At 45.5% G+C, this 18,492-nt stretch overlaps 1 protein-coding gene across 1 annotated transcript in view; it reads right to left on the minus strand.

Annotated features, from left to right (window-relative positions):
- The window catches only part of LOC121578753 (IQ motif and SEC7 domain-containing protein 1-like), a 165,502-nt gene that overhangs the window by 46,533 nt on the left and 100,477 nt on the right, over nucleotides 1–18,492 (minus strand). Inside the window, exons 12-13 of the mRNA XM_041893145.2 lie at nucleotides 9,955–10,001; nucleotides 6,769–7,082 (exon numbers count right to left, since the gene is read on the minus strand). Of these exons, the coding sequence (XP_041749079.2) occupies nucleotides 6,769–7,082; nucleotides 9,955–10,001 (361 nt within the window). The remainder of the gene's footprint in view (nucleotides 1–6,768; nucleotides 7,083–9,954; nucleotides 10,002–18,492) is intronic.

Below are 18,492 nucleotides of genomic sequence, written 5' to 3' on the forward strand. Positions count from 1 at the left end.
CAAACAGTTGCCACAAAGTTGGAAGCATAGAATCATCTAGAATGTCATTCTAGCGTTAAGGTTTCCCTTCACTGGAACTAAAGGATCCTGAACCATGAAAAACAGCCCCAGACCATTATTCCTCCTCCACCAAACGTTACAGTTGGCACTATGCATTGGGACAGGTAGCGTTCTGCTGGCATCCGCCAAATCCAGATTTGTCCGTTGGGCTGCCAGATTGTGAAAAGTGACTCATTACTTGCGTTTCCACTGCTCCTGAGTCCAATAGCGGTGAGCTTTACACCACTCCAGCCAACACTTGGCATTGCGTATGGTGATTTTAGGCTTGCGCTTAGTGGGACTATCATTTGTTTTTCAACAGGACAATGACCCAACACACCTCCAGGCTGTGTAAGGGCTATTTTACCAAGAAGGAGAGTGATGGAGTGCTGCATCAGATGACCTGGCCTCCACAATCACCCGACCTCAACCCAAATGAGATGGTTTGGGATGAGTTGGACCGCAGAGTGAAGGAAAAGCAGCCAACAAGTGCTCAGCATATGTGGGAACTCCTTCAAGACTGTGGGAAAAGCATTCCAGGTGAAGCTGGTTGAGAGAATTCCAAGAGCGTGCAAAGCTGTCATCAAGGCAAAGGGTGGCTACTTGGAAGAATCAAAAATATAAAATATACTACATGATTCCATATATTTTATTTCATAGTTTTGATGTCTTCACTATTATTCTAAAATGTAGAAACTAGTAAAAATAAAGAAAATATTTTGACCAGTACTGTATATCTGAGTGTTAGCTACTGCTCTCAGGACAGACTGGGAGGTGAAGACTGACACATCATCTAACCCTAACCCTAACCCTAACCCTAACCCTAACCCTAACCCCTAACCCTAACCCTAACCCTAACCCTAACCCTAACCCTAACCCTAACCTGCTCACAGACACTGATGCAGAACATCTCTGAGATAACTTGTGTTTAAGCCTAACCTCTTCCCCCCCAGAACCTCAACACAGGGTCACCATGATGTCTGGACTTCATACTGTGGTGTGTACGGAGAGGACTACAGCCATATAGTATACCGTATGTATCGTTCTGGAGAGGACTACAGCCATATAGTATACCGTATGTATCGTTCTGGAGAGGACTACAGCCATATAGTATATTTTATTTCACCTTTATTTAACCAGGTAAGCCAGTTGAGAACAAGTTCTCATTTACAACTGCGACCTGGCCAAGATAAAGCAAAGCAGTGTATGTATGGTTCTGGAGAGGACTGCAGCAGTATGTACACATGGAGAGGACTACACATGGAGAGGACTTCAGCAGTATGTACACATGGAGAGGACTACAGCAGTATGTACACATGGAGAGGATTACACATGGAGAGGACTACACATGAAGAGGACTCCAGCAGTATGTACACATTGAGAGGACTCCACATGGAGAGGACTCCAGCAGTATGTACACATGGAGAGGACTACACATGAAGAGGACTCCAGCAGTATGTACACATTGAGAGGACTCCACATGGAGAGGACTCCAGCAGTATGTACACATGGAGAGGACTCCAGCAGTATGTACACATGGAGAGGACTACACATGGAGAGGACTCCAGCAGTATGTACACATGGAGAGGACTCCACATGGAGAGGACTACACATGGAGAGGACTACACATGGAGAGGACTCCACATGGAGAGGACTCCAGCAGTATGTACACATGGAGAGGTCAGCTAGGTGTCTTGCTAGGCTACAGCCCGCTAGCTTCAGGCTACAGCCCACTAGCTTCAGGCTACAGCCCGCTAGCTTCAGGCTACAGCCCGCTAGCTTCAGGCTACAGCCCACTAGCTTCAGGCTACAGCCCGCTAGCTTCAGGCTACAGCCCGCTAGCTTCAGGCTACAGCCCGCTAGCTTCAGGCTACAGCCCGCTAGCTTCAGGCTACAGCCCGCTAGCTTCAGGCTACAGCCCACTAGCTTCAGGCTACAGCCCGCTAGGCTAGCATACAACCCACCCGTCTCCTCTACCTGTCTTTCAAATCAAAACATAAAACCCATTTAAGCTAAATACACATTTCATCCAATACATCCTGCCGAATCAAATGCATGTTTTATTAGCCTCTAAAAAAATTAAATAAAATAAAACAGTGGTGGGTTCAGCCAGACTGCTGGGTGGAGGTGAATCCATATAAAACAGTGGTGGGTTCAGCCAGACTGCTGGGTGGAGGTGAATCCATATAAAACAGTGGTGGGTTCAGCCAGACTGCTGGGTGGAGGTGAATCCATATAAAACAGTGGTGGGTTCAGCCAGACTGCTGGGTGGAGGTGAATCCATATAAAACAGTGGTGGGTTCAGCCAGACTGCTGGGTGGAGGTGAATCCATATAAAACAGTGGTGGGTTCAGCCAGACTGCTGGGTGGAGGTGAATCCATATAAAACAGTGGTGGGTTCAGCCAGACTGCTGGGTGGAGGTGAATCCATATAAAACAGTGGTGGGTTCAGCCAGACTGCTGGGTGGAGGTTGAGGTGAATCCATGAAGAGGTCCAGAATTTGGCTATGTTCTGTTTCCCTTCCCTACCGAGACAGACCCGGTCTTATCCAGTCTAAACTGGACTGAACCGGTCAGTAGAAGAGTAAACTAGTCTGAACCAGTTTTGGAGCACAGTGATCCGCTTTGAACCAGTCTGATCTGGTTTGTCTGTATGAAGGACAGTAACCCAGCTGAGATCCGGCTGGTAGCTACAGAACTTTGCAGTGGAACCAGAACCAGCCAGGTAGAATCCTCACATAGTTCTAATCCAAAGGCAAACAGATAGATATATTGATTAGCCTAATAACTAATACAAGCTTTGATAGGCTTATTGATCAGAACAGTATAATACTGATTGTAGTCGCTGCCTTATGGAAACGTGTTCTGTTCTATAACATCGATAATAACAACGGTTTATTATATTATAATAATTATTTATACAAAACACATTTATATGCACGATATACACAAAGCAAAGTGACTAAATTAGTAAATGCTTTAATAATTGGCACAGTTATTTATGTCTGTTATTTTACAGGCTATGAGCTATCATTATCACAGTGAACTGACAGCTACAGCTTGGCTGCGTTACAGCACTGGAACAGCTGACAGCTACAGCTTGGCTGCGTTACAGCACTGGAACAGCTGACAGCTACAGCTTGGCTGCGTTACAGCACTGGAACAGCTGCTAGCTCTGTCTGTAAACCGACTGTTACGTTGGTCTACACATTCTACAGTCAGGTTGTTACTATTAAGAAACATTGTCTGCTTCTGCTACACCAGTAAGAACGCAGTTAAATATCTGATTAAGATGCCCAGTAATTCCTTGATTGATATAAAACAGTAGACAGATTTATATTTTAAATAGCCATGGTGTTGACTTGTTTTGTGTTGCTTGGAAAGAAGAAAGACAATGTAGAAATCAGTTGTACTAAAGGAGCAGTCTAGAGGAATTAGTCTTTAGTTAAATCAGTTGTACTAAAGGAGCAGTCTAGAGGAGCGTGTCTTTAGTTAAATCAGTTGTACTAAAGGAGCAGTCTAGAGGAACGTGTCTTTAGTTAAATCAGTTGTACTAAAGGAGCAGTCTAGAGGAATTAGTCTTTAGTTAAATCAGTTGTACTAAAGGAGCAGTCTAGAGGAGCGTGTCTTTAGTTAAATCAGTTGTACTAAAGGAGCAGTCTAGAGGAGCGTGTCTTTAGTTAAATCAGTTGTACTAAAGGAGCAGTCTAGAGGAATGGGTCTTTAGTTAAATCAGTTGTACTAAAGGAGCAGTCTAGAGGAATTAGTCTTTAGTTAAATCTGTTGTACTAAAGGAGCAGTCTAGAGGAACGTGTCTTTAGTTAAATCAGTTGTACTAAAGGAGCAGTCTAGAGGAATTAGTCTTTAGTTAAATCAGTTGTACTAAAGGAGCAGTCTAGAGGAACGTGTCTTTAGTTAAATCAGTTGTACTAAAGGAGCAGTCTAGAGGAATTAGTCTTTAGTTAAATCAGTTGTACTAAAGGAGCAGTCTAGAGGAATGAGTCTTTAGTTAAATCAGTTGTACTAAAGGAGCAGTCTAGAGGAGCGTGTCTTTAGTTAAATCAGTTGTACTAAAGGAGCAGTCTAGAGGAACGTGTCTTTAGTTAAATCAGTTGTACTAAAGGAGCAGTCTAGAGGAGCGTGTCTTTAGTTAAATCAGTTGTACTAAAGGAGCAGTCTAGAGGAATTAGTCTTTAGTTAAATCAGTTGTACTAAAGGAGCAGTCTAGAGGAGCGTGTCTTTAGTTAAATCAGTTGTACTAAAGGAGCAGTCTAGAGGAGCGTGTCTTTAGTTAAATCAGTTGTACTAAAGGAGCAGTCTAGAGGAACGTGTCTTTAGTTAAATCAGTTGTGCTAAAGGAGCAGTCTAGAGGAGCGTGTCTTTAGTTAAATCAGTTGTACTAAAGGAGCAGTCTAGAGGAGCGTGTCTTTAGTTAAATCAGTTGTACTAAAGGAGCAGTCTAGAGGAATTAGTCTTTAGTTAAATCAGTTGTACTAAAGGAGCAGTCTAGAGGAACGTGTCTTTAGTTAAATCAGTTGTACTAAAGGAGCAGTCTAGAGGAGCGTGTCTTTAGTTAAATCAGTTGTACTAAAGGAGCAGTCTAGAGGAACGTGTCTTTAGTTAAATCAGTTGTACTAAAGGAGCAGTCTAGAGGAGCGTGTCTTTAGTTAAATCAGTTGTACTAAAGGAGCAGTCTAGAGGAACGTGTCTTTAGTTAAATCAGTTGTACTAAAGGAGCAGTCTAGAGGAGCGTGTCTTTAGTTAAATCAGTTGTACTAAAGGAGCAGTCTAGAGGAGCGTGTCTTTAGTTAAATCAGTTGTACTAAAGGAGCAGTCTAGAGGAACGTGTCTTTAGTTAAATCAGTTGTACTAAAGGAGCAGTCTAGAGGAATTAGTCTTTAGTTAAATCAGTTGTACTAAAGGAGCAGTCTAGAGGAATTAGTCTTTAGTTAAATCAGTTGTACTAAAGGAGCAGTCTAGAGGAATTAGTCTTTAGTTAAATCAGTTGTACTAAAGGAGCAGTCTAGAGGAATTAGTCTTTAGTTAAATCAGTTGTACTAAAGGAGCAGTCTAGAGGAATTAGTCTTTAGTTAAATCAGTTGTACTAAAGGAGCAGTCTAGAGGAGCGTGTCTTTAGTTAAATCAGTTGTACTAAAGGAGCAGTCTAGAGGAATGAGTCTTTAGTTAAATCAGTTGTACTAAAGGAGCAGTCTAGAGGAGCGTGTCTTTAGTTAAATCAGTTGTACTAAAGGAGCAGTATAGAGGAACGTGTCTTTAGTTAAATCAGTTGTACTAAAGGAGCAGTCTAGAGGAACGTGTCTTTAGTTAAATCAGTTGTACTAAAGGAGCAGTCTAGAGGAGCGTGTCTTTAGTTAAATCAGTTGTACTAAAGGAGCAGTCTAGAGGAGCGTGTCTTTAGTTAAATCAGTTGTACTAAAGGAGCAGTCTAGAGGAACGTGTCTTTAGTTAAATCAGTTGTACTAAAGGAGCAGTCTAGAGGAACGTGTCTTTAGTTAAATCAGTTGTACTAAAGGAGCAGTATAGAGGAACGTGTCTTTAGTTAAATCAGTTGTACTAAAGGAGCAGTCTAGAGGAGCGTGTCTTTAGTTAAATCAGTTGTACTAAAGGAGCAGTATAGAGGAACGTGTCTTTAGTTAAATCAGTTGTACTAATGGAGCAGTCTAGAGGAACGTGTCTTTAGTTAAATCAGTTGTACTAAAGGAGCAGTCTAGAGGAACGTGTCTTTAGTTAAATCAGTTGTACTAAAGGAGCAGTCTAGAGGAGCGTGTCTTTAGTTAAATCAGTTGTACTAAAGGAGCAGTCTAGAGGAGCGTGTCTTTAGTTAAATCAGTTGTACTAAAGGAGCAGTCTAGAGGAACGTGTCTTTAGTTAAATCAGTTGTACTAAAGGAGCAGTCTAGAGGAACGTGTCTTTAGTTAAATCAGTTGTACTAAAGGAGCAGTCTAGAGGAGGGATGTGTAACTTTGATGGGGGTGGTGGGCCACAAAAGAAATTGAACTCATTATGAGGGGCCGCAGTGGCTCGTGGGTCTGCGTACCCACTCCCGCTCACCACCTTGCAAGCAAAGCATTTTAGCGCCCCCCCCTCGTGACAACTAAGAGAGTTTTAAAGTTCTGCACATTTTGCCATTGTGTGTTCTATCATTCTAACTCTCAACAGTAAATTGAGACCCCGACTGTTCCCACCCCACCCCCAAAATACAAATAAAACATTTAAATTGCTCATGCGTCCCGTGGGCCACTAGTTGCCCATTCCTGGTCTAGAGGAACATGTCTTTAGTAGTAGTTTAGTTTCTACAGTCTTGCGGTGCTGATGAGTTGTATGGACAGTTGGGAGGTGCTCCAGATAGACCAGAGCTGGGCCATGGAACCTCCTATTCTCCCCCTGAGAGGGGCTCTGGGTGAGGTGACAATTCAGTCTAGATGTCCATCATTTCCATCCAACCAACCATGTCCCGGTCCTGGTCAGCAGTCAGAGACGTCTGTCCCCATTGTCTCCTGTAGGGGACAGGAACTCCAACCAGAGGACCTGCCATCCATCCATTCGTCCCTAGTCTGTCTCTAGCAGCTGTGTGTCTGTGTGCGTGTCTGTCCTCAGACCACGGTGCTGATGCCGCTGTGTTTGGGCTTGGTGGAGGAGGGAGTGGGGGTGGGGGGCAGTAGGTGGTGGTGAGGAGGGGGAGGAGGATGAGAGGTGGAGGGGGCAGACCTAGGGGCAGGGGGGTGGTAGTGGTGGTGGTGGTGGTAGGGTGGAGGGTTCTGGAAGTACTGGGCTCCTTGAAGCTGCTGTGCCTGGGTATCTGCTTGACTCTGGGCAGTGTGGTACAGGTTGGAGGGATGTGGGGTATGGAAGATGAGGGTGGGGTGCTGGGGGGACTTGGCCCTCTTGGGCCCGAACCAAGAGCCCGGGAGGGAAGAAGAGGAGGAGGTGGGGATGGAGTGTCCTCTGGAAGGACAGTCTCTGTCTTGGCAAGACGTGGCTCTGCGTCTCATGTGGGGACTGTGGTGGCTAATGATGGAGCCCTGTGGACCAGAGAGGACAGTTAGGACACAGACGGAGCAGTCAGTCACACTGGGAAGTCAGATCACACTGCAGTAACAGTAGTTCCACTGTGGAGCAGACAGCACAGTCAGAACATACTGCAGACTTGGCTGTAGTAGTCTTCAATAGACGAGTCTACAACCATGTCTCAGGGCAGACCAGATCATGGGTCAACCACTGATCAACTAACCTGGTCCTGGAGAGCTACAGGAATGTGAAGCGTTTCGCTCTACCCCAACACAAATGCCAAACCCGAGTCAGCTAATCAACTGGTCATTAAGACCTTGAATGGCTGAATCATGTTGTGTCAGTGCAGGGCTGGAACAAAAGCTGGCACATCATGTAGCTCTTTAGGACCAGGATTGTGGAACATATCTGAGCCTCTGTTTTCAGGAACAGAACCAGAGGTGACATCACTCATAGTGAGCTCCATACACTAAACAACTGTCACAGTTTCAAATGAACCTTGACAGCCATGCAGCATCCAGACCAGGCAGAAGTATTATACAGGATTACATGATGTTCACACCTGACATTCAGGATGCCGCCTCTCACTTTTATTTGGGATTATGTCTGTCGATATCTAAGCATTTCATGATGTGCTAGCTGGAGCTTTGATCACCGATCGATTGATCACCGATCGATTGATCACCGATCTCCATATTACTGAAAATAGATGAATGACTTCTCATGAAATCTAATCTTGTTCCTGACGAATAGGATCTATCGTCGCTGCTCTGTCCTGAACTATATAATGTAGAGTTTGCTGCTCTGTAGCTCAGTAGAGAAGCAGTTCGGCTGAGGTAGAGGAGGGAAGGAAGGAACAGGTTGGAGAGGAAGATGTTTTCATGGTGCAGTGTCAAAACTGTCGCAGTTGAACAAACAGCAGAAAGAAAACAACAACAAAATAAAGTAAACAACCAGAAACAAACAAGAGATCAATGATCATAGTAACTGTGGAGTATAGTAACTAGCTGTATTAATCCATCATGCTGGCAGAAGAGAACAGAGAACAGGAACAGAGAACAGGGAGCAGGAACAGAGAACAGGGAGCAGGAACAGAGAACAGAAAACAGGGAGCAGGAACAGAGAACAGAGAACAGGAACAGAGAACAGAAAACAGGGAGCAGGAACAGAGAACAGAGAACAGGAACAGAGAACAGAAAACAGGGAGCAGGAACAGAGAACAGAGAACAGGAACAGAGAACAGAGAACAGGAACAGAGAACAGAAAACAGGGAGCAGGAACAGAGAACAGAGAACAGGAACAGAGAACAGAGAACAGGAACAGAGAACAGGGAGCAGGAACAGAGAACAGGGAGCAGGAACAGAGAACAGGGACAGAGAACAGAGAACAGGGAGCAGGAACAGAGAACAGAGAACAGGAACAGAGAACAGAAAACAGGGAGCAGGAACAGAGAACAGAGAACAGGAACAGAGAACAGAGAACAGGAACAGAGAACAGAAAACAGGGAGCAGGAACAGAGAACAGAGAACAGGAACAGAGAACAGAGAACAGGAACAGAGAACAGGGAGCAGGAACAGAGAACAGGGAGCAGGAACAGAGAACAGGGACAGAGAACAGAGAACAGGGAGCAGGAACAGAGAACAGAGAACAGGAACAGAGAACAGAAAACAGGGAGCAGGAACAGAGAACAGAGAACAGGAACAGAGAACAGAGAACAGGAACAGAGAACAGAAAACAGGGAGCAGGAACAGAGAACAGAGAACAGGAACAGAGAACAGAGAACAGGAACAGAGAACAGAAAACAGGGAGCAGGAACAGAGAACAGGGAGCAGGAACAGAGAACAGGGAGCAGGAACAGAGAACAGGGAGCAGGAACAGAGAACAGGGAGCAGGAACAGAGAACAGGGTGCAGGAACAGAGAACAGGGACAGAGAACAGAGAACAGGAACAGAGAACAGGGTGTAGGAACAGGGAGCAGGAACAGAGAACAGGGAGCAGGAACAGAGAACAGGAACAGAGAACAGGGTGCAGGAACAGAGAACAGGAACAGAGAACAGGGAGCAGGAACAGAGAACAGGAACAGAGAACAGGGAGCAGGAACAGAGAACAGGGAGCAGGAACAGAGAACAGGGATCCGGAACAGAGAACAGGGAGCAGGAACAGAGAACAGGGTGCAGGAACAGAGAACATGGAGCAGGAACAGAGAACAGGAACAGAGAACAGGATGCAGGAACAGAAAACAGGGAGCAGGAACAGAGAACAGGGAGCAGGAACAGAGAACCGGGAGCAGGAACAGAGAACATGAACAGAGAACAGGGTGCAGGAACAGAGAACAGGGAGCAGGAACAGAGAACAGGGAGCAGGAACAGAGAACAGGGTGCAGGAATAGAGAACAGGGAGCAGGAACAGAGAACAGGAACAGAGAACAGGGAGCAGGAACAGAGAACAGGGAGCAGGAACAGAGAACAGGGAGCAGGAACAGAGAACAGGGAGCAGGCACAGAGAACAGGAACAGAGAACAGGGAGCAGGAACAGAGAACAGGGAGCAGGTACAGAGAACAGGGAGCAGGAACAGAGAACAGGAACAGAGAACAGGGTGCAGGAACAGAGAACAGGAACAGAGAACAGGGAGCAGGAACAGAAAACAGGGAGCAGGAACAGAGAACAGGGAGCAGGAACAGAGAACAGGAACAGATAACAGGAACAGAGAACAGGGTGTAGGAACAGTGAACAGGAACAGAGAACAGGGAGCAGGAACAGAGAACAGGGAGCAGGAACAGAGAACAGGAACAGAGAGCAGGAACAGAGAACAGCGATAGATAAATATAGCGATAAGCCAGACGCCATTGACATGCAGTAGAGTGCAATCAGTGTCTTCCTACTTACTTTATTGCTGTCTAGTGATCCTGCACTGTTGCGGCGCCCGCGCTTCCCTGAGCAGGACAGGACAGGCAATAGCACAGGTTAGACTTACAGCAGGACAACCAACCAACACACCTGGTATACAGGTACTGGCTGACTTACAGCAGGACAACCAACCAACACACCTGGTATACAGGTACTGGCTGACTTACAGCAGGACAACCAACCAACACACCTGGTATACAGGTACTGGCTGACTTACAGCAGGACAACCAACCAACACACCTGGTATACAGGTACTGGCTGACTTACAGCAGGACAACCAACCAACACACCTGGTATACAGGTACTGGCTGACTTACAGCAGGACAACCAACCATCACACCTGGTATACAGGTACTGGCTGACTTACAGCAGGACAACCAACCAACACACCTGGTATACAGGTACTGGCTGACTTACAGCAGGACAACCAACCAACATACCTGGTATACCGGTACTGGCTGACTTACAGCAGGACAACCAACCATCACACCTGGTATACAGGTACTGGCTGACTTACAGCAGGACAACCAACCAACACACCTGGTATACAGGTACTGGCTGACTTACAGCAGGACAACCAACCAACATACCTGGTATACCGGTACTGGCTGACTTACAGCAGGACAACCAACCAACACACCTGGTATACAGGTACTGTCTGACTTACAGCAGGACAACCAACCAACACACCTGGTATACAGGTACTGGCTGACTTACAGCAGGACAACCAACCAACACACCTGGTATACAGGTACTGGCTGACTTACAGCAGGACAACCAACCAACACACCTGGTATACAGGTACTGGCTGACTTACAGCAGGACAACCAACCAACACACCTGGTATACAGGTACTGGCTGACTTACAGCAGGACAACCAACCAACACACCTGGTATACAGGTACTGGCTGACTTACAGCAGGACAACCAACCAACACACCTGGTATACAGGTACTGTCTGCAAGGGATCTGTACAGGTGAATCTACACTATACACTACTGGTCAAAAGTTTTAGAACACCTGCTCATTCAAGGGTTTTTCTTAATTTGTACTATTTTCTACGTTGTAGAAAGCTGTCATCAAGGCAAAGGGTGGCTATTTGAAGAATCTCAAATTTTAAATATATTTTGATTTGTTTAACACTTTTTTGGTTACTACATGATTCCATAGGTGTTATTTCATAGTTTTGATGTCTTCACTATTATTCTACAATGTCGAAAATAGTAAAAATAAAGAAAAACCCTTGAATGAGTAGGTGTTCTAAAACTTTTGACCGGTAGTGTATATTCAAAAGTTTGTGGACACCCCTTCAAATTAGTGGATTTGACTATTTCAGCCACACCCGTTGCTGACTGGTGTATAAAATTGAGTACACAGCCGTGCAATCTCCATAGACAAACATTGGTAGTAGAATGAAGAGCTCAGTGACTTTCAACGTGGCACCGACATAGGATGCCATCTTTCCAACAAGTCAGTTCATCAAATTTCTGCCCTGCTAGAGCTGCCCCGGTCAACTGTAAGTGCTGTTATTTTGAAGTAAGTGGCTCTGGATAAGAGCGTCTGCTAAATGACTCACTAACTGTAAGTGGCTCTGGATAAGAGCGTCTGCTAAATGACTCACTAACTGTAAGTGGCTCTGGATAAGAGCGTCTGCTAAATGACTCACTAACTGTAAGTGGCTCTGGATAAGAGCGTCTGCTAAATGACTCACTAACTGTAAGTGGCTCTGGATAAGAGCGTCTGCTAAATGACTCACTAACTGTAAGTGGCTCTGGATAAGAGCGTCTGCTAAGTGACTCATTAACTGTAAGTGGCTCTGGATAAGAGCGTCTGCTAAATGACTCACTAACTGTAAGTGGCTCTGGATAAGAGCGTCGGCTAAATGACTCACTAACTGTAAGTGGCTCTGGATAAGAGCGTCTGCTAAATGACTAAAATGTAAAAAATTTAAAATGTAAGTCTAGCAGCTCACAGGACCGCCGAAGTACTGAAGCGCATAAAAATAGTCAAGAACTGCTCATCAGGAGCTTCATGAAATGGGTTTCCATGGCCGAGGAGCCACACACAAGCTTAAGATCACCATGCGCAATGCCAAGTGATGGCTGGAGTGGTGTAAAACTCGCCGCCATTGGACTCTGGATTAGTGGAAACGCGTTCTCTGGAGTGATGAATCACGCTTCACCATCTGGCAGTCCGACGGACGAATCTGGATTTGGCGGATGCCAGGTGAACGCTACCTGCCCCAATGTATAGTGCCAACTGTAAAGTTTGGTGGAGGAGGAATAATGGTCTGGGGCTGTTGTTCATGGTTTGGGCTAGGCCCTTTAGTTCTAGTGAAGGGAAGTCTTAACGCTACAGCCTACAGTTACATTCTAGATGATTCTGTGCTTCCAACTTTGTGGCAATAGTTTGGGGAAGGCGCTTTCCTGTTTCAGCATGACAATGACCCCATGCACAAAGCGAGGTCCATACAGAAATGGTTTGTCAAGATTGGTGTGGAAGAACTTGACTGGCCTACACAGAGCCCTGACCTCAACCCCATCAAACACCTTTGGGTTGAATTGGAACGCCAGCTGCGAGCCAGGCCTAATTGCCCAACATCAGTGCCCGACCTCACTAATGCTCTTGTGGCTGAATGGAAGCAAGTCCCCGCAGCAATGTTCCAACATCTAGTGGAAAGCCTTCCCAGAAGAGTGGAGGCTGTTATAGCAGCAAAGGGGGGACCAACTCCATATTAATGCCCATGATTTTGGAATGAGATGTGTCCACATACAGTACATGATCAAAAGTATCATCCTTACTACATAGCTGTAGGTCTGTTACAGGTTTTGGTTTTTCCATTTATGTTTTGAGGTTGGCACGTATAGCTCGTTAGCACACAGGGCGCACCGAGTGGTGTCACCTCGTTAGTCAATGTGTTACACCTGTGCTTGTTGCCATCTCGTTAGTGGGAAGGTGTTTCACCTGTGCTGGCCCAGGTGCTATTTAAGAGTGGCTGGCCCAGTGTTTCGGTTGTCTTGATAGATGTTTGAGTTAACACCTTTAGTCCAATTTGTAAGTCGCTCTGGATAAGAGCGTCTGCTAAATGATGTAAATGTATTGGCGCGCCCTATTTTATTTGTAGAAAAACATGCCTTTGTCTGATTTTCTGTGTTTTTGGTTTGCGCCACCATTTTGGTTTGCTTCCTGTCTACGTTTTGGGTGGGTTTTTCTTTTGTTTGCCTCTTAGTGGGTCTCCTGGTGGGTCTCGTGGTGGATCTCCTGGTGGGTGTCTTGTGTTCCAGGTGTTGTTACTAGTCAACTCTCAGTGGACACACCCCCATGAGTGTCTTTCAGAACCCCTCCTAAAACCTAACCTGTTTTGTTTTTTGTTTTTCTTGCTGGGGAACGTAACAAAATGGTGGCTCATTCGGGATATTGTTTCCCATGAGTATGGTAGTCGCTCTAGTCACCTTCTCTGAAACTCTGCTGCGTCCAGATATGATTGTTCAAAATACCCTTTAGTGGTAGTTTGTCACTGACATCCACCCTGAGGGGTTATAAGATTGGTGGAATCATTTTGAAAGTTGCATAAACACACAGGCTTATAAAATTAAAATAAAGCCATGGACTTTAAGTTGGACGCATTTGTGGAAAACCCTCCATGGGAGATGCTAGTGGAAAACCCTCCATGGGAGATGCTAGTGGAAAACCCTCCATGGGAGATGCTAGTGGAAAACCCTCCATGGGAGATGCTAGTGGAAAACCCTCCATGGGAGATGCTAGTGGAAAACCCTCCATAGGAGATGCTAGTGGAAAACCCTCCATGGGAGATGCTAGTGGAAAACCCTCCATGGGAGATGCTAGTGGAAAACCCTCCATGGGAGATGCTAGTGGAAAACCCTCCATGGGAGATGCTAGTGGAAAACCCTCCATGGGAGATGCTAGTGGAAAACCCTCCATGGGAGATGCTAGTGGAAAACCCTCCATGGGAGATGCTAGTGGAAAACCCTCCATGGGAGATGCTAGTGGAAAACAAAAGGGGGGGTAGAGGACACCCCATAGAGATAGATATGGTAGAGGACACCCCGTAGAGATAGATATGGTAGAGGACACCCCATAGAGATAGATATGGTAGAGGACACCCCATAGAGATAGATATGGTAGAGGACACCCCGTAGAGATAGATATGGTAGAGGACACCCCATAGAGATAGATATGGTAGAGGACACCCCATAGAGATAGATATGGTAGAGGACACCCCATAGAGATAGATATGGTAGAGGACACCCCATAAAGATAGATATGGTAGAGGACACCCCGTAGAGATAGATATGGTAGATGACACCCCGTAGAGATAGATATGGTAGAGGACACCCCATAGAGATAGATATGGTAGAGGACACCCCATAGAGATAGATATGGTAGAGGACACCCCATAGAGATAGATATGGTAGAGGACACCCCATAGAGATAGATATGGTAGAGGACACCCCATAGAGATAGATATGATAGAGGACACCCCATAGAGATAGATATGGTAGAGGACACCCCATAGAGATAGATATGGTAGAGGACACCCCATAGAGATAGATATGGTAGAGGACACCCCATAGAGATAGATATGGTAGAGGACACCCCATAGAGATAGATATGGTAGAGGACACCCCCATAGAGATAGATATGGTAGAGGACACACCATAGAGATAGATATGGTAGAGGACAACCCATAGAGATAGATATGGTAGAGGAAAACCCCATAGAGATAGATACGGTAGAGGACACCCCATAGAGATAGATATGGTAGAGGACACCCCATAGAGATAGATACGGTAGAGGACACCCCATAGAGATAGATATGGTAGAGGACACCCCATAGAGATAGATATGGTAGAGGACACCCCATAGAGATAGATATGGTAGAGGACACCCCATAGAGATAGATATGATAGAGGACACCCCATAGAGATAGATATGGTAGAGGACAACCCATAGAGATAGATATGGTAAAGGACACCCCATAGAGATAGATATGGTAGAGGACACCCCATAGAGATAGATATGGTAGAGGACACCCCATAGAGATAGATATGGTAGAGGACACCCCATAGAGATAGATATGGTAGAGGACACCCCATAGAGATAGATATGGTAGAGGACACCCCATAGAGATAGATATGGTAGAGGACACCCCATAGAGATAGATACGGTAGAGGACACCCCATAGAGATAGATATGGTAGAGGACACCCCATAGAGATAGATATGGTAGAGGACACCCCATAGAGATAGATATGGTAGAGGACACCCCATAGAGATAGATATGGTAGAGGACACGCCATAGAGATAGATACGGTATAGATATGGTCTTCCACCCCATAGACGTGCGAGAGGTGGAACTAAAGGCAAAATCTAAACAGAAATTAGAGCACAAGGAAAGAGAACGTGAGGAGAGATTGGAGCAACACAAGGAAAGGGAAAGAGAACGTGAGGAGAGATTGGAGCAGCACAAGGAAAGGGAAAGAGAATGTGAGTAGAGATTGGAGCAACACAAGGAAAGGGAAAGAGAAAGTGAGTAGAGATTGGAGCAACACAAGGAAAGGGAAAGAGAACGTGAGGAGAGATTGGAGCAACACAAGGAATTTGTGCTATTTAAGAGTGGCTGGCCCAGTGTTTCGGTTGTCTTGATAGATGTTTGAGTTAACACCTTTAGTCCAATTTGTAAGTCGCTCTGGATAAGAGCGTCTGCTAAATGATGTAAATGTATTGGCGCGCCCTATTTTATTTGTAGAAAAACATGCCTTTGTCTGATTTTCTGTGTTTTTGGTTTGCGCCACCATTTTGGTTTGCTTCCTGTCTACGTTTTGGGTGGGTTTTTCTTTTGTTTGCCTCTTAGTGGGTCTCCTGGTGGGTCTCGTGGTGGATCTCCTGGTGGGTGTCTTGTGTTCCAGGTGTTGTTACTAGTCAACTCTCAGTGGACACACCCCCATGAGTGTCTTTCAGAACCCCTCCTAAAACCTAACCTGTTTTGTTTTTGTTTTTCTTGCTGGGGAACGTAACAAAATGGTGGCTCATTCGGGGATATTGTTTCCCATGAGTATGGTAGTCGCTCTAGTCACCTTCTCTGAAACTCTGCTGCGTCCAGATATGATTGTTCAAAATACCCTTTAGTGGTAGTTTGTCACTGACATCCACCCTGAGGGGTTATAAGATTGGTGGAATCATTTTGAAAGTTGCATAAACACACAGGCTTATAAAATTAAAATAAAGCCATGGACTTTAAGTTGGACGCATTTGTGGAAAACCCTCCATGGGAGATGCTAGTGGAAAACCCTCCATGGGAGATGCTAGTGGAAAACCCTCCATGGGAGATGCTAGTGGAAAACCCTCCATGGGAGATGCTAGTGGAAAACCCTCCATGGGAGATGCTAGTGGAAAACCCTCCATAGGAGATGCTAGTGGAAAACCCTCCATGGGAGATGCTAGTGGAAAACCCTCCATGGGAGATGCTAGTGGAAAACCCTCCATGGGAGATGCTAGTGGAAAACCCTCCATGGGAGATGCTAGTGGAAAACCCTCCATGGGAGATGCTAGTGGAAAACCCTCCATGGGAGATGCTAGTGGAAAACCCTCCATGGGAGATGCTAGTGGAAAACCCTCCATGGGAGATGCTAGTGGAAAACAAAAGGGGGGGTAGAGGACACCCCATAGAGATAGATATGGTAGAGGACACCCCGTAGAGATAGATATGGTAGAGGACACCCCATAGAGATAGATATGGTAGAGGACACCCCATAGAGATAGATATGGTAGAGGACACCCCGTAGAGATAGATATGGTAGAGGACACCCCATAGAGATAGATATGGTAGAGGACACCCCATAGAGATAGATATGGTAGAGGACACCCCATAGAGATAGATATGGTAGAGGACACCCCATAAAGATAGATATGGTAGAGGACACCCCGTAGAGATAGATATGGTAGATGACACCCCGTAGAGATAGATATGGTAGAGGACACCCCATAGAGATAGATATGGTAGAGGACACCCCATAGAGATAGATATGGTAGAGGACACCCCATAGAGATAGATATGGTAGAGGACACCCCATAGAGATAGATATGGTAGAGGACACCCCATAGAGATAGATATGATAGAGGACACCCCATAGAGATAGATATGGTAGAGGACACCCCATAGAGATAGATATGGTAGAGGACACCCCATAGAGATAGATATGGTAGAGGACACCCCATAGAGATAGATATGGTAGAGGACACCCCATAGAGATAGATATGGTAGAGGACACCCCATAGAGATAGATATGGTAGAGGACACACCATAGAGATAGATATGGTAGAGGACAACCCATAGAGATAGATATGGTAGAGGAAAACCCCATAGAGATAGATACGGTAGAGGACACCCCATAGAGATAGATATGGTAGAGGACACCCCATAGAGATAGATACGGTAGAGGACACCCCATAGAGATAGATATGGTAGAGGACACCCCATAGAGATAGATATGGTAGAGGACACCCCATAGAGATAGATATGGTAGAGGACACCCCATAGAGATAGATATGATAGAGGACACCCCATAGAGATAGATATGGTAGAGGACAACCCATAGAGATAGATATGGTAAAGGACACCCCATAGAGATAGATATGGTAGAGGACACCCCATAGAGATAGATATGGTAGAGGACACCCCATAGAGATAGATATGGTAGAGGACACCCCATAGAGATAGATATGGTAGAGGACACCCCATAGAGATAGATATGGTAGAGGACACCCCATAGAGATAGATATGGTAGAGGACACCCCATAGAGATAGATACGGTAGAGGACACCCCATAGAGATAGATATGGTAGAGGACACCCCATAGAGATAGATATGGTAGAGGACACCCCATAGAGATAGATATGGTAGAGGACACCCCATAGAGATAGATATGGTAGAGGACACGCCATAGAGATAGATACGGTATAGATATGGTCTTCCACCCCATAGACGTGCGAGAGGTGGAACTAAAGGCAAAATCTAAACAGAAATTAGAGCACAAGGAAAGAGAACGTGAGGAGAGATTGGAGCAACACAAGGAAAGGGAAAGAGAACGTGAGGAGAGATTGGAGCAGCACAAGGAAAGGGAAAGAGAATGTGAGTAGAGATTGGAGCAACACAAGGAAAGGGAAAGAGAAAGTGAGTAGAGATTGGAGCAACACAAGGAAAGGGAAAGAGAACGTGAGGAGAGATTGGAGCAACACAAGGAAAGGGAAAGAGAACGTGAGGATAGATTGGAGCAACACAAGGAATGGGAAAGAGAACGTGAGGAGAGATTGGAGCAGCACAAGGAAAGGGAAAGAGAATGTGAGGAGAGATTGGAGCAACACAAGGAAAGGGAAAGAGAACGTGAGGAGAGATTGGAGCAACACAAGGAAAGGGAAAGAGAACGTGAGGAGAGATTGGAGCAACACAAGGAAAGGGAAAGAGAACGTGAGGAGGGATTGGAGCAACACAAGGAAA

The sequence above is a fragment of the Coregonus clupeaformis genome, unplaced genomic scaffold (assembly GCF_020615455.1).
Source record: "Coregonus clupeaformis isolate EN_2021a unplaced genomic scaffold, ASM2061545v1 scaf0264, whole genome shotgun sequence".
NCBI classification, from domain to species: Eukaryota; Metazoa; Chordata; class Actinopteri; order Salmoniformes; family Salmonidae; genus Coregonus; species Coregonus clupeaformis.